This window comes from Prionailurus viverrinus, chromosome B3 (genome assembly GCF_022837055.1).
Source record: "Prionailurus viverrinus isolate Anna chromosome B3, UM_Priviv_1.0, whole genome shotgun sequence".
NCBI lineage: Eukaryota > Metazoa > Chordata > Mammalia > Carnivora > Felidae > Prionailurus > Prionailurus viverrinus.
The window spans coordinates 110567807-110593704 of record NC_062566.1 but is presented as its reverse complement, the minus strand read 5'-3'; the positions used below and the strand labels follow the sequence as shown (position 1 = coordinate 110593704).

At 40.8% G+C, this 25898-nt stretch overlaps 1 protein-coding gene across 4 annotated transcripts in view; it reads left to right on the top strand.

Annotated features, from left to right (window-relative positions):
* Nucleotides 1-25898, top strand: part of DCAF5 (DDB1 and CUL4 associated factor 5) — a 104216-nt gene that overhangs the window by 29261 nt on the left and 49057 nt on the right. For all 4 annotated transcript variants that reach the window (XM_047861172.1, XM_047861170.1, XM_047861173.1 and 1 more), the window contains exons 3-5: nt 2990-3026; nt 4095-4234; nt 6010-6139. In XM_047861172.1, coding sequence (XP_047717128.1) covers nt 2990-3026; nt 4095-4234; nt 6010-6139 — 307 coding nt within the window. The remainder of the gene's footprint in view (nt 1-2989; nt 3027-4094; nt 4235-6009; nt 6140-25898) is intronic.

Below are 25898 nucleotides of genomic sequence, written 5' to 3'. Positions count from 1 at the left end.
TTTCACTGAGCTATAGAAATGGTTTCCCATAGCTTGTCTTCTCTGCATTACAGCAGTTTAGACATGTATGTGAGAGTAATTCCTCCTTCCTTCCCTCCTTTCTTCTGTTCTTTTGATCCTTTACTCTCATTCTTTGTCTTTTTTGATAGAAAATTTTTTACATTGCAATGTGGCATACAGAAACATGCACACATTTAAAATAGTACTTAACCTTATTATGTGTGGTACATTCTGATTTTTTAAAAATTCTATTTCATTTTTAAAGATATTTTTTAAATGTTTATTTTGAGAGAGAGAGAGAGAGAGAGAGGATCCCAAGCAGGCTCCTCACTGTCAGCCTGGAGCCTGACACGGGGCTTGAACCCACAGCTGTGAGATCATGACCTGAACCGAAATCTAGAGCCAAAAGCTTAGCTGACTGGGCCACCCAGGCACCCCTCGTTTTTAAAGATCTTAAAGGTTGTAACTCAAATTGATGTTGTGATCCATGGGTGGCTCCTGTTTGAAAAACATTGTGTTAGGGTACAATTGGAATGGCCTGTGCTCAAGCCAGCCTCTTGGTGATGCCTTTCATCAACCATACTCCTTTCTGAGCACCGCATTTCTAACCCTGACCTCCCTTTTGCACTGCAGATTTTCGCGTGGAATATCTACCCTAAAAGCAATTTAAGTACAGCAAATCTAAAACCAAGATTATTAGTCTTCTTCTCCTGCACAAATACTTCCTCTTGTTCCCTGGATTCCCTTTCTCAGTTATTATCAGTGTTCACCTAATAATTCAAGCTATTAGGTTTAAACTTTAAGAAACTGCTTATATTGAAGCATTTTCTTAAAAGGTTTTTTATTTTTATTTATTTGTGGGGAGGAGGGGCAGACAGAGGGGGAGAGAATTTCAAGCAGGCTCCATACTGTCAGTGCAGAGCCAGATGCAGGGTTCAAACTCACAAACCTTTGAGATTATGGCCTGAGCTGAAATCAAGAGTCAGGTACTTCACCATCTGAGCCACCCAAGTGCCCCTGATATCAAGCACTTTTAACTTACAAAAAAATGACAGTTTCACCTGGTTCAGTCTAATAGAAATCTTGAAGTCATCCTCAAACCTTTCTTTCTTTCATTTACCTATCTTGTGACTCACCAACCAGACTTAGAAGCTTCTCATATTCATCCTTTTAGTTTCTGCTCTCTTTCCTTACCCACTACACTGGTTCAGGCCCTCATCTTTGACCCGGACTATTGCAGTGGCCTTTGTGATTTCTGCAACGTCTCTAGCCCTCCTAATTTGTCACTTATACAAGTTTTCTTTTAAAAATAAAGTTTAACCATGTGAACCTCTGACCCTACAGTGTCCACAGGATAAAGTCTAAACTTCAGTCTACCTCTCTAGCCTCACTTCCCTCCCCCGCATTATGTACTCTAGCCCACTACACCACTTGCCATCTTTGGTGCCCTTGTATTGTTTGCTCTTGCTGTTCTGTCACGGGTCATGATTAATTGTCCGGTCCCCCCAATTCCCCTGAGTCTTCCATTGGTAATAGTTTTGGGTTATTAGAGTTTCTGTTCAAATGTCTCCTTCCCTATAAAAACATTGACGTCTTCTGCCATGTACTGTCAACCTGCTCCTGAAGGAAATAATTGCTCCTTTGTCTGTGTCCCCATTGTAGAGCATATCACTACAACAAGATAACCCATTTTGTCACTGTTTGTGTAGCTGGACTGGGAGTTCCTCAAGGGTCAGGCAGAATCTGCTCTTCCCGTATCCCTATCCCCTCAGCTATTCCTATTACCTAAAAAAAGGCATTAGTATGGTTTTGATTTACTCGGTATGCACCCACAACAGAGTTTGTAGCCAGGGCTTTAAGGTGACCTGGGCCACATCTCTACTGCTACTTTTACTTTCTGTTTAAGTGCCTGTTGGCTGTGCTTTCAGCGTGGAGTGGGAATTTTTGTACTTTTGTCTTTTCATAAGGTTTTTATGTTTGGTTATATAAACTACAGGACTACACATAATTGTGAATGTAGTATTTTTAGATTCCTTGATGGAATAAAAGAAAAATGCAAGAGAAAAAAGTTGTGGATAAAAACTTTCCTATCATTTATAACCCTACAATCATCACATTTTAATGGCTATAAAAATAATAAGGATATGAATAGCAGCAAACATTTATTGGGGGCTTACTAAGTGCTCAGCCCTATTCTGAATGGTTTTACAAATCTCTTATCATTGCAGTAACCCTATGAAGTATGTACAATTATCATCCCTATCTTATAGGGAAAAACTGAGGCATAGAATATCTGTATTCCACGTCTCACGGTTGAGTGTTTTGCTTAATTAAAAAAAAAAAAAACACTAGATTGGATGAGTGAATTAATTTACCCATGATCATTTATTCATTTTCTTAATGGCCACAGTTTTGTTGTTGTTGTGATGGCTGTATATATATATATATATATATATATATATATATATATATATAATAAAATATATAAAAATATTTTTTTTCAATTGAATAATTCATTTTGGAAACTCATTATGTTATACCTAGTTGCTACAAGGCTTTCAAAAATTCTTTATAAGAATATCCTAGCCATGGGGCACCTGGGTGGCTCAGTTGGTTAAGCGTCTGACTCTTGATTTTGGCTCAGGTCATGATTTCTTGGTCATGAGATTGAGCCCTGTGTCCAGCGTGGAGTCTACTTAAGATTCTCTCTCTCGCTCTCTCTCTCTCTCTCTCTCTTTCTCTCCCCCTCTCTCCCCCCCACCCCTCTTGCTTGCATGCATGCTCTCTCTCTCCTCTCTCTCAAAGAAAAAAAAAGAATATCCTATCCTGAAATTAGTCTTATAAAGCTTCTTTTCGTAATTAATATTCCTGCTTTGTATTAACATTGACTTTGTTCATATGTTTTCTGAAAACTTTAAAATTTTATGTTGTAATATAGACAGGGAGCACTTTGCAGGAATTTTCAAATGTCTGCTTTTCTCCCTTACAGGAAATGATGAGCAAGTTATCCTCCATGATGTTGAAAGGTAAATAGATTGTTGGTATGTGAAGGTGACTGGCTCTGTTTCTCATATGAAGAGAGGCAAATTCTCTTTACACCAATGTTGTTTTTTGAAAAACAATTTGGATTTTAAAAAAAGAAAAGGGTTTATAAATTTGGAATGAACTTATACTTTTTAGGTGAAAATTTAAAGGGAGAGATTGGAAGAGAAGGAAACAACAACATAATAATGACTAATCTTTATGTGCTAGGTACTATTCTAGGTGCTTTGTATGTATTAATCAGTTTAACCCTCAAAATAATTTTATGAAGCAATACTATTATGGTCTCATTGCAGATGAGGAAACTGAGGTGTAGGGATGTTAGATAACATAAGGTCAGGTGGTGGTGCTAGGATCTGAACTTAGACAGCTTGGCCCCAGAGCCATGCTCATGCTTACTATACCAGACTGCCACATCAACCCTCTTCTACCCCTGCTGACATCAGACCTGGCTGCTTTAAAGTTTTCCCTTGTTTTTGGAAATCAACCACCACCTCCAAATCTGTACAGAAGCAGATGCATTCTGCAGTAAGTGAAAACACTCAGCTCATCTCTTGAGTTACCTTCAAATATGCGTATTTAGTGCAAAAAGCAAACTTACCATGAAATCTATAAAAAGTTTTTCTAATAGAACTTTTATTTAAAAAAAATTTTTTTGGTATTCATTTATTTTTGAGAGAGAGACAGAGCGTGAGTGGGGGAGGGAGTCAGAGAGAGAGGGAGACACAGAATCTGAAGCAGGCTCTAGGCTCTGAGCTGTCAGCACATAGCCCGACGCAGGGCTCGAACTCACGAACTGTGAGATCATGACTTGAGTTGAAGTTGGACTCTTAACCGACTGAGCCATCCAGGGGCCCCAGAAGAGTTTTTGTTTTTTACCTGAAATTCAGTACCTACTTTCTAAGGAAATACAATCTCCTTTGGGTTTCACTAGATTGACTTTCTACTGGAAATGAGACAGAACCCTACCTGAGGAACTCTGGGGCTGGGACTCTGCACTCTGCGTGTGCATGTGTGTGCCTGTGTGCCTCTCTCTGCTCTCTGTCTCTCAGCAGCGAGACCTTGGATGTGTTTGCTCACGAAGATGCGGTATACGGCTTGTCGGTGAGCCCCGTGAATGACAACATTTTTGCCAGCTCCTCAGATGATGGCCGGGTTCTTATCTGGGACATCCGGGAGTCCCCCCATGGAGGTAGGGTCAAAGGGCTGTTGGACTGTGTTGAAGAATTTGATGTCGAGTTCATTCAGATCCAGTTGATGACCTGAGTAACCTGAGTGGGAGAGATGGGAAGGGAGAGGAAACTCTTGGGCTGGGGCATAGATGTGTGTCTCTGGAGGTCCCATCCTACCCCTTAGCAGTCAGAAGTGAGGCACCTTTCTCAGTCCTCCTTGAGCCACTTGTGAGTCTCCACAAACCCTTGGACAGTAAGCACCACAGCACCTTGATACTTAATGGCCCCAAGGGATAGAGATGCAATTCTTCATTGTAGAGAGTAGCTACCAAAGGCCAGCTCTGTGTGTGGTGCTGACATGCACAGAGTCTTGGTTATTTACAGAGAACAGGTGTGTTATACACTTGCATCCTAATTTCAGATGTGTGTATAGAAACTGAAAGTGATGGCAAATACTCTCTGTGTAAGGGGGATTGTCCAGGTGAGCTCCTCCTCCAAATGTGCTCTTTGAGCTTCTGAAGTATAAGAATGAAGTATTGTTTTGTTGAATTTCTCTGATGTTTTTCAGGAAATGCATCATTTCCGCTCATTTCCTGAATAGAAAGTTCACTCTGTAACTCTGCCTGTCTTCAAAGACTCTTTCCTCCAACTGTACCCTCAGTGTCACCCCTGTGCCCACATTTAGTGCAGTTTTGTCAAGATCATAACCTGTGCACACAGAATTGCTTTCCTGCCTGTCTTGTCTGACAGGATCTGGATCTTTTTCTTATTCTATATTCAGAGCATTTTAACATGCTGGGCTGTGCCCCATTATTGAGATTCAGGCTATAAGAGAAGCTTGTTCTTAGGGTCAGGAAGATAAGGTAGCTCCAAGGAGCAACTGTGGCTGGGTCCCCATGTCCTAGGTAGGTGAAATTCTCCTTTCTCTGCACTGCCCGCTGGCTAAGATGACTGAGTGCCCCAGTCCAGAGGCTTGTGCAGTGTTCCATGTGATATCTGACACTGCGGAGTGCGCTCTGTTGCTTCTAAACAACTTCCACAGGAATATATCCTTCTGGGTAGCAGGGCGATTCATTCCTTCCTCACCTGGAGCCAGCTAGTCTATGCAGAGGGCTGCAGGGTTTCTAAGTGAAGTTGATTAGAAGCTGGCTGGACGCAAGAGTTCAAGTATTAGGTGCTTTTTAAAAATATTACAATACTGGGAATGAAATCATAAAATTCTAGACTGAGGCTATTTTCCTCTCAATTTAGAGAGCAATTTAGAGAGAAGGGAAGACTGCTATTATGTTTCATCATCTTCATTTTTCTCATTGTTTTGCTTTGTCTTCGTTAAATTTTTGCATAGTTGAAAACTTTTAATTTCTAAAACTAATAAATTTGGATTAAGGTACAATAATCCTACCTGTAATTGGTTGTAAATTTTTTCAGCTCACGTGGAATTCAATTTTACTTACTGTTAAATAGCTTACCTTCCCAGTTCCTGTAACCATTTCTGTTTTGTCACAGGATCTGAAGAGGTACAGTGCTCAGTGTTTCTGAGTATTATAGCTTTAAGTTTGTTTGTATGTGCTAGAGTTGCTGTTTTCAGACTTTGCATGCAGAAAGTATGTGTTAGTCCTTGTTGGAGCCTTGTGACTAGGGGTGACTGCTGGAGTGATGGACTACTTTGGGGCTCTGGCTACTAGGACAGTTACTATAGGGTGTGATTCTCCTCAATCACATTCCTGCTTTGCCTGCCTCTGGCCCAGAGGTGCTGAATGAGCTATGGGGCTGATTGTCATTTCTCTATTCACAGAGCCCTTCTGCCTGGCAAACTATCCATCAGCCTTTCACAGTGTCATGTTTAACCCTGTGGAGCCCAGGTTATTGGCCACAGCCAATTCAAAGGAAGGAGTGGGACTCTGGGATATTCGAAAACCTCAGAGGTGAGCCCCATTTATTCATATGGTGTTAAAACTTCCCCCACCTCAGCTCTCAGGTAATGTGATCAACCAGCAAGGGTTGTGAGAACCTGTTTGGCTGTTGATCTCAATTGGACATCTCTTAACATATACTGGTGCCTGTGAAGCCAGGGGAGCCCTGTCCCAAGAGACAGGCAGTGTGAGAAATCCACACTCCTTGCTAAGGGAGTCGTAAATTGTAATTTGACTCTAGACAAGTCAATTAAAGGCAAATAGATGAACTAGTGAGAACCTCCCTTCAGTACTGCCTTATATCTTTAGGCCCAGTGTTTCCCAGATGCCTGGGAGCTCTTGTGGGGGGAGGGGGAGGGACGGAGGAGATGGAGGGGAAGAATGTGTCAAACTCATGGCCACCGAACCATGGACTCTTAATTCCAGGCTGCAGGGTTTTCCAAATGAGCTTCAGGAGAACAGTGGATCCCCCAAATTGTGTGGAAATTGTATTATGTACCCATCTAAGTGCATTTTTCTGTGACGGGAGTTTGCTTTTTTTTCGGTTTCTCAACCAGACTAGTGGTTAAAACAATAAAGGTTAAGAGCTGCTGTAGTGTTAGGGACCTAATGTGTTTCCCCTTCTCTTTGCTTTATTAAAAGAGTACACTTAGGACGATCTTCAACTGATGGTACAAATCATTAATAGAAGCATTTCAGGCATCATTAAGGGAAATGTGTGGATGGGTTCAAATAGGAGGCTCTTTAATGTTCTTTAAATCCCATGGGTGAGGGACAAGCTTTTATGGCACCTATACTTAAAGCTAGCCTTGCTCCTCTGGATATTCTGCATGGAGGTAACTTCCTACTTTGTAAAGCAATATTGCAGAAGAATATCATGGAAAGTAAGAGAGGTTATGATTTATTTCATAGGCCTCAAATGAAAGGAGCAATTAAGTACAGAGGATTATCTCCCTTGGTGATTTTTAGTTCTAGCTCATTCTCTCCATGGGGCAGAGGGAGCTAGAACTATTGCAGCAGATCTATATAGCTCAGAGGGGTGCTCCTGGTGTTAGGCAGGGCTCCCTGAGTTTCCTTAGAGTAGCAGACATTTCTCCTGCCCTCTCTGGTGCATACACACCCAGCCCTTGCTTTCTCACCCTACTGAAATGCATATAGTGGCAGGACCCCTAGTGTGCCTTTGCACTGTGTGCGCTGTGTGCTCTCTGCCTGTGTTTCCCTGTGTTCAGCTGTAACAATCTCTGCTACCTAAGACTCTTTAGAATAATTGTTCTGGGGAAAAAAAGAATAATTATTCTGCCTTAACCATATTAATAAGGGGCAGAATTTGGGCTAACTATGTCAGCCTTCTCCCAGCCTACTACCCTCCATACTTACCATTGTAATGAATAGCTAGTAACTAGAATGAGGCCCTGAGCTGTTCATCCCCAGTGGAAAGCTTGAATAGTGCATGCTGTCCTGCAGTGTCTTGAAAGAAGAGGAAGGGTTAAGTGTTTTAATCCTCCTCCTGATTTTCTCCCAGCAGTTTCCTACTGTGTGTTGTAGTTGGGTTCTCTTCCCCTTTCTACTTGTCTTCTCACTAAACATGGCTTCTTTAAAAAAAAAAACCAAATGTCTGGGGCACCTGGGTGGCTCAGTTGGTTAAGTGACCAACTCTCGATTTTGGCTCAAGTCACGGTCTTATAGTTCATAAATTTGAGCACTGCATTGGGCTCCACACTGACAGCGCGAGCCTGTTTGAGATTCTCTCTCTCCTCCTCCCCCCACCCCCAAATAAATAAACTTTAAAATAGATAAAATCTAAGTGAAATTATTGTCTTATTTTAAAGCAACACTTATTAGATTTAAGGTTTATATCAAGAGAAGTGTAATGAAACAAAAAAAGAAAAAAAATCCTATCTCCAGATTATCTCTGTTACTTATAATTTCTACATGTTTGTACATCAGTACAGTTCTTCTTGGTCTCTAGTCCTCTCCAAAGGTAACTGTAGCAGTTTCTTATATCTTTCCAGAACGTAATTTCTTTTTTAAGTGTATTTATTTAGAGAGAAAGTGAGAGTGTGTGTGCATGTGCATGCTTGAGTGGGGGAGGGGCAAAGAGAGTGAGAGAGACAATCCCAAGCAGGCTCTGAGCTGTCAGGGCAGAGCCCAATGCCGGGCTCGATCCCACGAACTGTGAGATCATGACCTGAGCCTAAACCACGAATTGGATGCTTAACCAACTGAGCCACCCAGGCACCCCTGTTTTTATATTTTTAATAAAAATTGTTACATTGTCCTGCCACCACCAAAGGCTGCACTGATTTACAAACCTACCAACTATGCATGCGACTACACATTTGTCCAGACCCTTACCAACACTTACACTGTCTTATGAGGGGAAAGATTATCTTCTTGTTTTGATTACTTCTTTAATTATGAATTAGGTTATATGGTTTCTTGGGGAACCTGTAGTTTTCAAAGCCCATATGGGAGAAAAGTCCTCTAATAAGGCTAATTGGTGATCTTGACTGATTCCTTTCTTGGAATAAAAAGAGGAACACAGTGGACTAGGATGTTTTTATTTGTTATTTTTCTATACTTCTAAGATTCTGTGTGGTTCTATGGGTGTGAGGTAGACAAAGGACATGAAATAATCTTGGGTTCCTGTTCTTCATCCGCTGGTGTTTTGGGATTGAATTACAGATCTTTTCTGTTTGAATTCTCTTAGTACGAATTGGTGTGGGAGAAGAAGAGAAGGGCCTTTGTCTTTTCTGTGCAGGATTAGTTATGCTGAGTTGCAATACATGATTTCTCTCCTCAACACAGCTGCCTAGAAACCCCAACCTAGATCCTGGGGCAAATCTGAATCCCCTGGGAGGACAACCCTAGAACTAAGTAGATCTATTCCAAGGGATACTTAAAGTCTACAGAGAGATTTTAGGGAATTTGAAACTCTCAAAATTGCAGGTAAAGTTGTGTGTGCTTGTGTATCTGACTGAGCACATATGGCAATTTTTCGAGGGTTGGAAGAGAACTTTTACTAGGTTCTCATAGAGACATTTGACCCCCAAGAGGATAAAAGTTGCTCAGTGTTCTAACGATTCTAGATTTAGAACCTACTGTGGTTCCTTAGCATGCTTGTAAGTAATTTTCAGCCTATTAAAGCTTGGGCTTGTGAGTGAATTCTGGGCCTCCTAGAAACAAATATAATCTTCATAGCTCAATAAGGGGGCCTCACACTGAACACTTTTTTCTTCCTGGCTTAACCTATGGATTATTCTGTGCTGGAGTGGTTTCTCAGACCTACCCCAAGCCTAAGCTGTACCTCTTTACTTTAGTCTGTAGGCATGTGAGTGGGATCACATGTGTCCTGCTTCTGCCCTGAAATAAGCTGATCAAAGGGCTGTCTGGTCGAATAAAATGTTAGCTTTAGAGGGGACTTCAGTTATCATCGGATCTGACTTCTTCACATACATTGCAGCAAGGTAAGGCGAGGCAGAAGCTCTTTTGATGGTTTAGAGTGTACAATCTGAAGCCATCATACCGGTTACACATCCAGGCAGTATACCTTAGTAGCTATGTATTCTTGAAAGTTACTTCACCTCTCAGTGCCTCATAATAATAAATAATAGCTAACATTTATTAAGCATTTCTTACAAGGGATAATGACAGACATATGAATAGTTCTTTGTTTAGTCCTTATGACAGCCCTATGAGGTAGGTTCTATTCCTGTTTTAATGATAAGGAAATCAAGGCACAGAGTTGAAGTAGCCTGTGTGTGTATATTGGTGTATCATGTCCACCCCCTCCCTTTTGAAGCAAACAAGGTCCTTGTATATTCTAGTTTTCTTTCATCTATGCCCCCTTGCGATAGACCTTTGTCAGGATTCCTCTCCCGATTTTTCCAGTACAGACATGTCTAACTCTAAAGTCTGAGTCTTTTAGATGTTCTGCCTCTAAAAGTTAAATCCTTTTTCACTGTCTCCTGGCCTAGCCTCTGTCTACATGCTAGCTTTCTAAGTTTCTTGTTATTTCTAATCCTGGAGACCTGTGCACGTTATTTATTTTGCTGCAGAGCTTGTCCATAGGTCAAATGCAACCCAGAGAGATATTTTGTTTGGCCTACATCATTAACAGTGTTTGGGAAATTACACCGAAAAATCATAATTTCTAACACCTCTTGAAAAAGTCAGAAGATTTGGTATCATTGGCTCTTTATTCTCACATGGCAATAGTGGCCAAAGCTGCAGTGAGTTCTTCAGACCTTCCAGATGTGTTCCACCACTCCTATATGTCTCAATCCAGGGATGCTCCCCTCATTTACATTACTTGCCTGGCCCTATAGACATGGGAGTTTGAAAGGTCTGCTTTAGGGATAATAGTGGTAATGAGTGGGCCATCCGGTAGACTGGGTGAGGGAGAAAACATCACACGCACACATATACATTGCACATTAGGACCAGGCTTCATTCCTTTCATGTGGATTAGTTCTGCCGATGTCCTTTTATAGCCATCCTCTCCTTCGTCACTGCCAACATCCCAGTTATTTCTTGCTTGGACTGGTGTAGTGGCCTCTGAATAGGTTTCGGATCTGTGAGCTTCTGAATTTGAGAGAGTTCAGGAAAAGTGACGATTCCCTTCCTGTTACTCTGCTTGTTTCACCCTTTTAATTCCCTCTTTCAGCTGACTGCTCACTTACCACCTCTCTCCCTTCTCATATCTTTAATTTCTGTCACTTTCTGTCAGAAACTGTTAGTTCTGTGACAGGTAATCGTATCTTGCTTTGACAAGGGTAATAAAGAGAGTGATTCTTTCCCACTCAATGATAAAACTAGGGCAAGCCAGGAATTCCTGGTAAAGACTTACCTTGTAAGATAGTGCTTTCACGTGGTGTGTAAATGACACATCTGAAAATGGGCAATGAGTGCAAATTCCTACCATCAAAACAATTTCTCATAGGGCCTCAGCTGGCTTTGGGAGCCTCTAGGTTAAATGTGTGTTTTGTGGGGCCTGTGTCAGTCCTGCTTCTGGAGAGACCAAATTAAGTGTAACTCCTTGCCCTCTGAACAAACCAGACAGTCTCTGCCACGTTGCATTTTGGGGGTTGCTTGTACTATTATGGGAAAATAGAGCTCAGGGAACAACTTCAAAGGCTGGAAAAGGCGCTCATGGTCTGCTCTTTGTTGAAACTTTAAAGAACAAGGCTATCCAGACCAGAGTGCAAGGCCATTAGGGTAGACGAAGATTTCTTAAACACGACCCAAAAAGCGCTATACATGAAAGAAAAAAAATGGATAAATTGGATTTCATTCAAATTAAAAACTTTTGTTCATCAAAGACAGTGTTAAGTGAAAAGATGAGCCAAAGACAAGCCATGATCTAGGAAAAAATTATTCATAATATATGTATTGAACAAGAATTCCTATCTAGAATATAATAGAACTAAAAATCAGTAAATAAAAGAAAACTCAGTTTTAAAATGAGCAGAAATGTTGAATAGGTGCTTCACAAAAGAAGATACCAAAAAGCCAATAAGCATTTGAAAGGTATTCAACTTCATTACTCCTGAGGGCAGTGCAAATTAAAACCACAGTAAGGTATCACTATATATCCTGAATGGTTAAAATTAAAGAGACTAATAAATAGTACCAGGTGTTGACAAGGGCATGGAGCAACTGAAACTCTCAGACATTTTAGGTGAGGGTAACTTGGTACAACCACTTGGGAAAACTCTTTGTCAGTGTCTACTAAACTAAACATGTGACTCCACGACCTAGCAACCTCACTCTTAGGTATAGCCTAAGAGAAATGAGTATGAACTTCCACCAAAGACATGTACAAGAATATTCACAGGTGCTTTATTCATAAGAGCCAAAAGCTGGAAACAACCCAAATGTCCATGGAAGAAGAATGGGTAAGGAAACTGCAGAATAGCCATGCGATAGAGTATCACACAGATATGAAAAGAGTGAATTATAGACACACATATTGACGTGGATGACTCAAACAGCCATAATATTGAATGAGAGAAGCCAGATAGATAGAAAAGAGTGTATGGTGTTCAAGAATCAGCAGGTTATAGAAGTCAAAATAGTGGTCACTATGGGTATTATGAGGAAAGCTTCTAGGATTTTATATCTGGGAGGTAGTTTCACAGGTATATACTTTAGTAAAAAAAAATTTTTGAGCTATATAATTAGTGCTCTTTACTGTACAATTTAAAGTATGTTTAGGGGCACCTGGGTGGCTCAGTCAGTTAAGTGTCCGACTCTTGATTTGGCTCGGGTCATGATCTCGTAGTTCATGCAGAGTCCAACTGAGCCCCATGTTGGACTCTGCACTGACAGCAGCACAGAGCCTGCTGGGGATTCTCTCTCTGTCTCTCTGGCCCTCCCTCATGTGTTCGCTTGCTCTCTCTCTCAAAATAAATAAACTTTTTAAAAAAAAAGTATTTAAGGTGTTTAAAGTACATTTTGTTTTATTACTTTTCAAAATTCAGCCTTTTTCTTTTTTTAATGTTTACTCATTTGAGAGAGAGAGAGAGAGAGAGAGAGAGAGAGAGCGCACACCAGCAGGGGAAGGGACAGAGAGAAGGAGAGAGAGAAATAAGCAGACTCCACACCATCAATGCAGAGCCCGATGCAGGGCTCAATCTCGTGAGACACCCAGATGCCCCTAAAGTACATTTTTAAAAATCCAAGATCACTATTGTCTCCCTGTAGGTATTTGCTTTCCCTGTGATTCCAGTGGTTGTAGCAATATCACCAGATCTCAGGGAATGGCTTGAAGGGACAGAAGAGGGAGGGAGGAGAGTCAGGAGGACCTAGCAGTTTGGATTATGTAGAGAATCACCAGAGAAGAGCTAGGGATTGTTGGAGTTTAATTGTCAGAATGATTAGGTCTAATCGGGGGACATGCTTTCAGGTTAGCCACTCCTTTCTTCCCCACTCTCCCATCTTTCTGTATGTACCTATGCAATACTCAGGCAAGTGGTCCATCCACCAAGACCTACACTGAAAGCTTGTTTTCTCCCTAGAACTGATTCCTTTCTTGTTTGTTTTTTATCATTGTCACCATTACTCCCACAGTCATCCCAGCTGAAACCCCAGAGTCCCATTTTCCTCTTCTGTCTCTCTCACCCTCTGCCATAACTAGCTTTGTTCTGCATTAGTGCCTGGCCACTGTTTTCAGTTCTGAAAGCCCCAGCTCCATCTCAAGCCCATAGCACTATTTCTGGAAGGGACCAGCTGCCCTGCCTTCTTAACTTGCCTCCTGCTTCTGCCATATAGCACACATCCTTCAATATCACTCTTGCCATTCCCCTACCCAGGAGCTTTAGTGAGTTCTTGTTATCTTTGTTCATGGGCACATCCTCAGAACCTATATGTGGGATGCTCTAAGAAAATGTCTTTTGGAGTGAATGTATGACCTACTTTACTGGCTAAAACAACTCCTTCAGCAAGCAATCTGCTCCTTCTCTGGTGCCAGTGTCCCTCCTCTTTCCCCCTGTACTCTCTTCCACATACAAACACAAATGGAGGAGATAGTTTTTTCTTGTTTCTTTGGATCTTTTCAACTTTTAGTACTTTTCAGGTCCACAATAAGTTAGTGCCCCTCAGGAAAAGCATCCTTGCTCCCTGTTACATACTCAAAGCTTCCTTTTACTCATTGTGTCCCCAGCACCTGGCAGAGTTTTGGCACAGACTGTGTGCTGCATGAATGAAGCTTTGTCTTCTACGGGAAGAGATCTCTTTATTCAGAGTCTCTGTAAAGTACTTACGGTTTGTGGCATGCATGTTGCTTGGCTTGGTTGCTGCTTTCGCCATCATTAGTTTTCTTTTAATATGAGTGTTTATCTCCAGCTAGACCATTACTATATTTTTTATTTCCTTCCCAGTGTCCAGGAATTGCTTCTCAACAAAAAAGAAGTGCTTATCCTGATCTGTACTATCACCTGTCATGTTTTCCTATAGATTTTCTTTTTTGAGAGAGAAAGAGAGCGAACAGGGGAGAGGGGCACAGGGAAAGAAAGAATGAATCAGTCCCAAGCAAGCTAGCTCCACACTCAGCATGGAGACTGATACGGGGCTCAATCCCAAGACTCTGGGATCATGACCTGAGCTGAAATTAAGAATTGGACATTCGGGGCGCCTGGGTGGCTCAGTTGGTTAAGCGGCCGACTTCGGCTCAGGTCATGATCTCGCAGTCCGTGAGTTCGAGCCCCGCGTTGGGCTCCGTGCTGACAGCTCAGAGCCTGGAGCCTGCTTCAGATTCTGTGTCTCCCTCTCTCTGACCCTCCCCTGTTCATGTTCTGTCTCTCCCTGTCTCAAAATAAAAAATAAACGTTAAAAAAAAAAATTAAAAAAAAAAAAAAGAATTGGACATTCAATCAACTGAACTACCCAGGTGCCCCTCCTGTGGAGTTTTAAGGAAAGGGCCATGTTTTATTTATCTCTAGAGCCTAACACATCACTTAGAATATTGGTACCTTCAGTAAATATTGAATGAGTGCATAGTTTTATACTCATCCCCAAATAGTCTGTATTTTCAAAGCAGGGTTTTTGTAATGTTTTCTGGACCTATTAATTCCTTGAGTGTAATGGATCAAAATGTTGTCTCTAAGGAATAAACCCTTAAAGGAGGTTGTAAGGGTTCTTGCTGGGTTTTGACCATCTGTCAGAGTTATGTTGGGGAGTCAGATTCTGGTGAAGTTGCTGTCTGGTTTTTAGGCCACAAGGTGGAGCTCTAGAATCAGCTTTGTCCAATGGAAGACACCAGGCCCCTGGTATCCTAACCCAGTGGTTCTCAAACTTTAGAGGGCATTAGAATTACCAGGGGATCTTGTTGAAGTACAGCTTCCTGGAGCTCAGATCCAGAGATTGAATTGTGAGACCTGAGGCAGCACCTGTGAATCTGCCATTTTAAACAGATATCCCAGGTGATTTAGTAACTTGGTTTATCCTATAAGATGGAAGTTGTGGTTATTCAGAGGTCCACGTTAAATTTGTTTCTGTGTTCATTCTAACCCAGCGTCTTTGGGCTTTAGGCCAGAGCTTCCTCGTGTCCATACCAAGCACAAATGTGCCTTTTATAACAAGAGACTTAACTTCAGACCCAAACATCTAGGGAATACCCTTCCTTTAATATTCCTCAAGTATTGTTTATTTAGAAGGAGGTGATATTAAATCCCTAAACCAAGGGGACTTTATTATTGTAAAATCAAATCTTGACTTTTTGCTTTTTAAAAATATTTTTATGTTAAAACAATTTTAGGGGCACCTGGGTGGCTCAGTCATTTAAACATCTGACTCTTGATTTTGGCTCAGGCCTCATGATCCCATGAGGGTCTTGGGATCGAGCCCTGCATCAGGTTCTGCATTGAGCATGGAACCTGCTTGGGATTGATTCTCTCTCTCCCTTTCTCTCCCTTTGCTCTTCTCCCCCTCTCACGTGTTCTCTGTCTCTGTCTCTCTCTCTCTCTCTCTCTCTCTCTCTGTCTCTCTGGCTCTCAAATAAAACACACACACACCCAAAAACAAACAAAAAAACAATTTTAGATATATATAAAAGTAGAATAGTAAAATGAATTCCAATATAACTATCACCCAGCTTCAGTATTTAATCCATGAACAATCTTTCATTTATTCCTCATCTGTGACCTCCCTTCCCAATTATTTTGAATCAGTTTCCACATAACATTATATCATTTCTCTGTAAATGCTTTAATATATATCTCTGAAAGATTATTTTTCAGTTGAGGTAAAATTCACATACAATTAACCATTTTAAAGTGAAAAATTCATAGCATGTAGTACACTCACAGTGTTTTACAACCACCACCTCTGTCTAGTTCCAAAATATTTCCATCATCCTAAAATAAAACTCCTACCCTTTACACAGTGACTTTCCAGGATATTTTTCTCTCGCTCCTAGCTACCATCGATCTACTTTCTGTCTCGATGGATTTACCTGTTCCAGATGTTTCATCATCATGTGACCTTTGATCTGGCTTCTTTTGCTTATCATCCTGTTTTTTGAGGTTCATCCACATTGTAGCATGTATCAGTACTTCATTCCTTTTTTTGACAGGATAATATTCTGTTGTATGGATGCGCCACGTTTTATCTGTTCACCCATTGATGTACATTTGAATTGTTTCCACTTTTTGGTATGATGAATAGTACTACTATTAACATTTATGCATAAGTAAATTTGAGTACCTGTTTTCAGTTCTTTCGCATATACACCTAGGAGTGGAATTGCTGTGTCTTAGGGTAAATCCTGTGTTAAACTTTTTGAGGAACGGCCAAAATACTTTCCATAAAAAGATAATTCTTTTTAAAAATATAACCACAATATTGTCACACCTAAATACAATAACAATAACTCCTTAATATCACTGCATGTATTTAATTAGTGTTTAAATTTCCTTAATTGTCTCATGAATGCTACAATTGTTTGTTTTTTGTTTTTTTTGAATCAGGATTAAAATAAGGTTTATACATAAAAATTAGTTAATATGGCTTCTGAGTCTCTTAATCTGTAGGTATTCCTGCCTCTCACTTTTCCCCCTTGCAATCTATTTGTTAAAGACACTGGATTATTTGTCATATGGAATTTCTCACATTTTAGATTATGCTGATTGCATTTTTATACTGTCATTTAGCATGTTCCTTCTTACCCCAGTTTTTTCTATAAATTGGTTTTAGATCTTGGGGCTTAAATGTATTCAGGGTTTTGTGGGTGGTTTTGTTTTTTGTTTCCTGGGCTTTTTTTGGGTTACAGAGATATTTCATAGATGGTGTTAGGTATGTCCATAGAAAGCTAAGAATGTCTAGTTTTGTCTCTCCCTTTGTTTTAAAATACATTGACCGACTTCTTAGTTTAGCTTTTTAAAATATAAGTAATGTGGGGCACCTGGGTGACTCAGTCGGTTAAGCATCCAATTCTTGATTTTGGCTCAGGTCATGATCTCATGGTTGGTAAGATCAAGCCCTGTGTCAGGCTCTGTGCTGACAATGTGGAGCCTGCTTGGGGTTCTGTCTCTCTCTGTCCCTCTCTTACTTGCGCTGGCTCTCTCTCAAAATAAGTAAATACATTAAAAAAAAAAAAAAAACACCAGTAAAGCTGGTGAAGATGTGGAGAAACTGGATCACTCCTAAGTTGCTGGTGGGAATGTATAATAGTACAGCTACTCTGAAATATAGTTTTGTAGTTCCTTTATAAATTAAAAACGAACCATATGCTATGTGAAAAAGTCAGTCCCTAAGGACACATACTGCATGATTCCATGTATGTAACATACATGAACTAATATATGTGAAAAATGGAGAACAGTGTTTGCCAGGTGTTAGCAATAGGGATAGAGAGGGTGAACGTGGCTATAAACGGGTAGCAGTAAGGTGATGATGGTACACATTAAGTATCTTAATTGTGGTGGTTACACGGAGCTGTACATGTGGTACAATTGCGTAGAGCTACAAACACACACACACACACACACACACACACACACACACACACACACAAATAAATGAGTGCCTATATAACTGACACAATCTGAATAAGCTCTGTAGATTGTACCAATGTAAATTTCCTGGTTTAGATATTATACTATAGTGAGGCAAGATGGTAACATTGGGGGAGGCTAGACAAAGGGTACAAAGGACTTGTATGTTTCTTTGCAATTTCCTCTGATTCTATAATTACTTCCAAATTAAAAGTTAAAAAATACAAATACTAGGGTGACTGAGTGGCTTAGTGGGTCAGTGTCCAGCTCTTGATTTTGGCTCACTCAGGTCATGATCTCATGGTTCGTGAATTTGAGTCCTGTGTTGGGCTCCACACTGACAGTGCAGAACCTGCTTGGGATTCTCTTGTCTCTCCCTCTTTTTCTGCCCCTCCCCCCGCTCACACACACATTCTCTCTCTCTCTCTCTCTCTCTCTCTCAAAATAAATAAACACTTTAAAAAAATATATGAATACTTGTTAATAGCATTCTCCTTTTAAACCTTTCAGTGAAGCTGAAGTCCCTTCTGACTATCTGGTCCCCTGCCCCCTCCCCTGGATAATGAGTGTTAGGAGTTTGTAGTATATGCTTTTGTCTCTATATGCATGTGTTTTTACTGCTATACAATTATTCTACAACTTGACTTTTTCACTCATCAGTATGTGTTGGGAATTTACCCATATATTAACATATCCAGATTTATCTCATTTCTTTTGCCAGTTAAGAATTTGAGTCAACTCTGTGACTCTTTCTGTTGAGTCAGCTTGGGTTTTTCTTCTAAGAAACCTTTTGTGACCACACTCATTCTTGTCTCGTCAGTGGAGGGTAGGTTCGTCCTGTGTCTCACAGCACATGTTCTCCTTTGTATAACACTATTCATGTTATAAAAGGAAACTGTTGGTTTTCTTGTCCCTCATGAGTTTTTGAGGGTCCCCCCTTTATCTTCATCTTTGAATCCATGGGCCTAGCACAATACCTAAAATAGTTAGCAGGTATTCAATAAATGTTTATTTAGTAAATGCATGCATGAAGAGATGAGTGTGATGTGAAAGGAAAGAGTGTGAAGTGAATGACTTAGATGAATCCTTCTGGCCCCGATGCTGATACTGTTCACTTTGCTGGGTAGAATAATCCATCTCTACCATGTATTCTGTGAAATCTTGGTGAGCCAAGAAGCAGAAAAAACTTCTGGCCATACATCTGCTGCTTACCTATTGTGTACTCAGAACCAAATCATCTCGCTGCTCAGGACCTTAGTTTCCTCCAGTGTGAAATGAGAATAATGTTATCCCCACTGTAAAGATTAGATGATACAGTGTGTACATAAACATTTTGTAAATTAAATGAACTAGTTGCTTTTTTAAGGGTATCTATTGTGGTATATAATTCCATCAGTGAATTCTTTGTAGCTTGAACTTTTTATTTTGTAGTAACAGGTTTGACCACTTACATTTTATCTGTTGCAAGTCACATATTTTAGATAGGGACTTCTTGGTACACTCTCAATCATTTTGGCTTTATTTATTCATGAATTTACCCACGTATAGAAGACTTTCCAAGAACAATGTTTCTCGATTCTGCATAAAATACTTTGTATTTTGAATCTGTTTTTTATTCCAGTAATATGACTTTGCCATTTATTTATGGGTGCTTTGGAAGTGGGATTGGGGGATCTGCAGAAAGAAATCAAACTGAGTGTAATTTCAGACCTAACCTGTTGACTGTGTTCAGTGCTAACCAAGATAGGCCTGTTTAGTACTTAGAAACCTATCAAAGGAAGGATATTATTTGCCCTCATTGAGAAAGATAGTAAGGGACACTGAAATTTTCAGAGGACTCTGAAAATTTTTCTTTGACTATCATTATGTGAATTTAAAGTATGATTTAATTTCAAACTTAACATCTGCACCAGAAACCTATGGGGCAGCATATTATTTGAAGTTTCCATTAAGAAGGTCTTTAAATTTACTATTCTCATACTTTTCTCAAAGCTGTCTTCTGTGGTCCCCTAGTTAAAAAGGATCTGTGTATAAGATGATATATATTTTTTTAAGTTTATTTATTTTTGAGAGAAAGAGAGAGAGTGAGCTGAAGAGGGGCAGAGAGAGAGGGAGACACAGAATCCGAAACAGGCACCAAGGCTCTGAGCTGTCAGCACAGAGTCTGATGTGGGACTCAAACCCACAGACCGTGAGATCATGACCTGAGTTGAAGTCGGCCGCTTAACTGACTGAGCCACCCAGTCGCCCCGAGATGATATTTTAAAATAACATATTTTCTTCTGATTACAGAAGAAATTCATGTTCATTGTAGAAAAACTTGGAAAAATAAAATGAAAGGCATAAAAAAAGAAATTACCTAAATCCTGTAGTCTAATTAATATATTAATTAATATATCTTCATACACCCATCAGTCTGAATGTTTATCACTATCTATTCGTGAACATAAATTGGATAGGGCATATATTCAAAACCTGTGGGATTCACCATTCACTTTCTAAACCCTGACGTGAATTTTCTTTCTTGAATTTGACTTCCCCAAATGTAATTATTAATTTTCCTTTTGAACTTTTATTCTGCAAATATCAGAAACTCACTGTAAAGTACAAGATATAATTAAGATACCTGCCTGCCTGCTAAACTCTTCCTTCTTATTGGCCACTTATTAGCAGGTAGATGAATTTAACTTACTTGAAAGGTGTGTGTGGTGATACCCTATGAAGAGGGGGCGACCTGGATGGTCACTGGCAAATTGTGCCGGTTCTTTGTCAAAGAGGACTTTGATTCAGATGATCTCCAAGCCTCTTGCTATTTCTCCCAATTTTATGCTGCCTTGCTGCTTGCCTCTCAGATTAGGTTTCATGTGCAGACAAATGTCAGGACACATGTGAACTTTGGTAGAGCCTGTTTTTCTTTTTAATGTTCCCAAAGACAGGGTTTTTCAAACTGCTGCTCGTGATCCATTAGATCATTCATTCAACAGCTATTTATTGAATGACTACTACGTGTTTGGCACTGTTTAAGCACTTGGGGTATGTGGGGGAAAGATATAAAAGCTAATAGTCTAATAGGAAAGGACAAATAATAAAATAAAGACATAAAATATATGGTATGTAAGATGGTGATACATGTAGTAGAGAAACGTAAAGCAGGCAAGGGAGCCAGGGAGTATGAGGGAGCTTGCATTTTTGCACAGGGTATCAGAAAGGGCCTGATTGAGGAGGATATTTGCATAAAGAAGTAAGTGACTGAACTGAGGACGTATCTGGAGAGGAACATTGTGGGCTGCAGGATCTGCAAGTGCAAAGACCCTGAAGTAGAAGCATAGTTGACTTGTTTTAGGATCGGTAAGGAGGCATCATGTGGTTGAAGTAGAGGAAAGTAAGAAAAATGCTGGGAGGCGGAGTCAAAGATTCAGAGATGGGAAAGCAGTTGTCTAGGGCTTTATTGACATTGAAAGGAATTTAGTTTTTACTTTGGTGTAAATGGGGAGCCACTGGAGGATCTTTAGCAAAGAAATGATGTGTTCTGATGCATGGTTCAGCATCCCTCTGGCTGTGCTATTCAGTATAAATGAAGCATGGGCCAAGAGTGGAAGCAAGGAGGTTAAGGTAGAAAGCTCTTTCAACGTTTCTGTGGGCCATGAAATCAATTTAGATAGTCATAGTATTTATTAAATAAAAAAATATAGAAATCAGAGTATTGTAGGTGGTAAGTATGGTTTAATGAATTTATGCTAAATGTGGGCGTGCTGGGATGCAGTATAAGATGTACTTTACAGGGGCACCTGGATGGCTCAGTCGGTTAAGCGTGCGACTTCGGCTCAGGTCATGGTCTCGCGGTTTGTGAGTTCCAGCCCCATGTCGGGCTCTGTGCTGACAGCTTGGAGACTGGAGCCTGCTTCAGATTCTGTGTCTCCCTCTCTCTCTGCCCCTTCCATGCTCATGCTCTGTCTCTCTCTGTCTCTCAATAATAAAGTTAAAAAAAATGTTTTTTAATGTGCTTTACAAAGAGTTTCTATAAAAATAGTTTCAAAGCCATTATTCTAAATATTTCCTTTTTTTTTTAGATGTTTATTTATTTTTGAGAGAGAGACAGTGTGAGCGAGGGAGGGGCAGAGAGAGAGGGAAACACAGAATCCAAAGCAGGCTCCAGGCTCTGAGCTGACAGCACAGAGCCCAATGCGGGGCTCGAACTCATGAGCTGTGAGATCATAACCTGAGCCGAAGTCAGACACTTAACCAACTGAGCCACCAAGTCGCCCCTGAGATATTTCTTTTTTTTTTTTTTTTTAAGTGTATTTGTTTATCTTGAGAGAGAAAGAACGTGCGTGAGCAGGGAAGGGGCAGAGAGAAAGAAGGGGGAGAAGAGAATACCAACCAGACTCTGCACTAACAGTGCAGATGCGGGGCTCCATCTCATGAACTATGAGATCATGACCTAAGCCAAAATCAAGAATCAGACGTTTAACTGACTGAGCCACCACGTGCCCTGAGACGTATCTATTACTGCCAGCTAGAGGTGATCTTGGTTTTTGGATACATTCTCAGTGAATGGCTTCTGTAAGAAACAGACTGTCTTCCTATAGCTGTGTCTCATCAGTCAGCAGTTTGGCCTTCTACCCTTTCCTTCATATTCCTCTCTCCTCTTGTTTTCAACTGTTTGCATAGGAGTTCTTAAAAAAAGGTAACAAATTGTGATTTTTGTTTTCAGACCCTCTTCTGTTTAGGGTTTTTTCCAGACTTTGCCTCTTTGCTCTTTAACATTCCTCCAACTTTATGGCTTTGCACCCCGACAGTCAGTGGACCCACACCAGCTTCCTGTCCCGCCATCAAGCACTGCCTATTTACCTGCATATATTCCAACCCACGCCTTCAGCACTGTTACTGTTGCCATCCCAGTCACCCTCTTCCCTTGTTTTTTCTTGCCTCTTGCCAACCACTGTTCATTAAACTCTCCCTCCCCAGTTTAATATACTGTGAGGTCAGGGCTGATGCTAATGTCATGTCTGTCAGAAGCTAGGACCAAGAATTGTTTTAAGGTGAAGATTTAAATGGCTGCTTATGAAACGCCTCTGTATTTTCTGCAGCTTGGAGTGAAGGGGGATTTTGAATCAGCCAGGCCATCTGATGAACTGAGATGACTAAATGTGGAGTCCTTATCTATGGGAAATTCACAAATGTCCAAGAACAAATCTGTTATGGTGGTGCCTCTTAGTTTATTTTGAGATCTCGTTTGGTTCTGTGTGGTTTTTGGGATCTCTGGGCCATACGCAAAAACTTAGGCTCAGGTCCCTTCAACTTTGGGTATGTCCCTGTTCTGGAAGATGATGATTGGAAACACTGCAATGCCTGCCATCCTTGTTTGCTTCATGGAGGACTGGATAGGCCATTTGATCATCTAAAGATCTCTCTCTTTTGGGGCACCTGGGTGGCTCAGTGGGTTGAGTGTCCAACTTTGGCTCAGGTCATGATCTCATGGTTCGTGAGTTCCAGTCCCTCATCAGGCTCTGTGCTGACAGTTCAGAGCCTGGAGCCTGCTTCAGATTCTGTGTCTCCCTCTCTCTCTGCCCCTCCCCAACTCGCACGCGTGCGCGCTCTCTCTCTTTCTCTCTCAAAAATAAACATTAAAAAATATATTTAAAGAAAAAATCTCTCCCTCTTTTTTTGTCTTTAAAGATTTTATTTTTAAGTAATCTCTACTCCCAATGTGGGGCACGAACCCACAGTGCCAAGAGCAAGAGTCACAAGCTGTACCAACTGAGCCAGCCAGGCGCCCTTATCTAAAGATCTCTTTATCAGAAATTTATCAGGCCTTTGTGCTAACTTCACTCAAACTTAAATTTCAGGACCTTCAAAAAGAAGGAAATTTTAGCAGGTACACTGAACCTATATCTATATTTCAGGCCAGAAAGGCTTGGCAGTGAGGAAAGTGAGTTTGTTTAGTCACATATCACAGTATCTCTTTCTCATACTGGTTATCCAGCAGTTCTGGTTCCCTCTAGAGAAGTCTCAATCTTGGAACTGAGGATTATGGTAGAAAAAACAAAAAAGAAAGCCCAAGTTCTCTTCCTACTAACTCACATAAAAGATAGGTTTAAGGGATTATTAGGACCCTGAACGCACTTGAATAGGATTGGTGTGGGCTAATAGGATTGGTGACTCCCTGAACTTGTTCACTTACTACATAATTCTACTGTCCTCTGGGATTTGTCATATTCTACAGGTTGTGTTATAGCAAGTACAACATTTTCCTTATTCCTTATAGGTCATCCTGCCCTAAAGCAGAACTGGAGGGGAGGGAGAGATTTCCCCCCACCAAAGGACCTTGATTTCGCCACTCTGGTTGTCCAGTACCAGCTCTGATGTCTGTGATTTGGAATAATAGTGCATTTCATGGGTGTTAATTGAAACTTTCACTTAGAAACTCATGCCAGTTGGCTTTGGAAAATAATGTTGGTACCGTGAGATGAATTTACTTTGTTGTGGATTTATGGAAACCTAGGTTCATGAAGTCTAATCTTGGAAACTTTATCAATGCCCTGTCTTGTGTTGAACATGACACTCCTAGTCACTTTCCTTGGAAACAGCCTTAGCTTGTTTCTCTTCTATTCCAAGACCTTAGCCTTAGCCAAGTACTTTTTAAAAATGTTCTTTTTACCCTGCCAGAGCAATAAAGAAGTCCATTTCAATATTGGGGGGGGGGGGCAGGGGGCAGGGTGGGGAATCCAGGAGACCACACTAGTGAGAAATATTTTCCTGTTGTTCAAAGTTCTCTTGCTTTTTGTCCTGGATCTTTTACATGCTGACCCTTGGATTACCTCCTACCCCATTCTTGTTGTATTTTATGACAAATCCTTGGTTGAAGATAGGTTGGGAATAGATTTATTGCTTTTATTTTTCTAAATAGGGATATTATAGTTGAATTCATTTTAACTTGTTGCTAGTCCTTGCAAGATACTGCTCATCTTGGGGTGCCTGGATGGCTCAGTCGGTTAAGTGTTTGACTTTGGCTCAGGTTATGATGTCACAGTTTGTGAGTTTGAGCCCTGCAGTGGGCTCTGTGCTGACAGCTCAGAGCCTGGAGCCTGCTTCAGATTCTGTGTCTCCCTCTCTCTCTGCTCCTCTACTACTCACACTTTGTCTCCCTCTCTCTCAAAAATAAGTAAACATTAAAAAAAAAAAAAAAAGACACTGCTCATCTTGTTTGGTACGAAATGGTGGCCATTTCTCTGAGGAGTGGAGACAGTTGGCATCTCCGTTACCAAGATCAGAGTTCAGAAAGCAAGTCAAGATTGAGGCTTTCCTCCCTCAGTTCTCCAAGAGGAAATGAGAAACTTCTCCTTTGGGGAATGTATTGATGACAGGAGAAAGGCATTTTAGGCATTGTTGGTAGAGGGGAACTCAGTTTTAAAAGGAAATAGAGTCCTTTCTGCTAATAGACCAGGGGCTATAAAAAGTGCCATATTGTATGGTTCCCTTTTTGTTGAACCTCTGATAATCCACTTTCTTTCCACATTGTTTTCCCACTGACCTCACTCTCCCTTCTCTTCCTGATTCCTCTCCCCCCAAATTCCAAAATGGAGCCATGTTTCTCAAAAGGGTGGTTTTAAAGTCACACGCATCAGAATTAATTGGGGTTGTTAAATTCAGATTCCTGGGCCCACTTCCCAGATTGAATTAGAATATCTGGGGGTGGATCCTGAGAATCCACATTTTTTAAAAAGTCCCAGATGATTTCTCATGCATATTATGCTTGAAACTGTAAACTAGAGCGTCTTTGACATTATCTTTTTATCTTGACTGTGCGGGCAAACTGCTTCTAAGGTTTTTCTTCCTAATGAACTAGATCATGCATACTATTCAGGAGGAACCAGCTGTAGTACCCCTTCTGAGAAAGTATAGTGAACATAGCTCACTTTCTAGATTTCAGGTATCATTCCATCCTCTGGAAGGAATTTAATTTTATGCCCAAACATGAAGTATTCAGTTTCAGCAGCTGCTCTTTAGCACCCCCAAACACTCTAGGAGCAAGATTCTTACTTACCTGCCCTCTGTGTGAGAGATAGGAGTTCCCTGCCCAGAAGCATAGGCAGGAGAAATTAGTGACCCTCCTGGAACCCACAAACAGAACCCCTAGAGTGGCTAGATTGCACATGTAGGTCAAGGAGCTTGGGTGGGGCTGGGATGGGCCCCATGCCTGTCCTGGGCAGACTTCTGCAGGTCTGACTAGAATCGGCAGAGGAAGTTCCTGTTAACTGATGGAAAGGGCGTTTGCT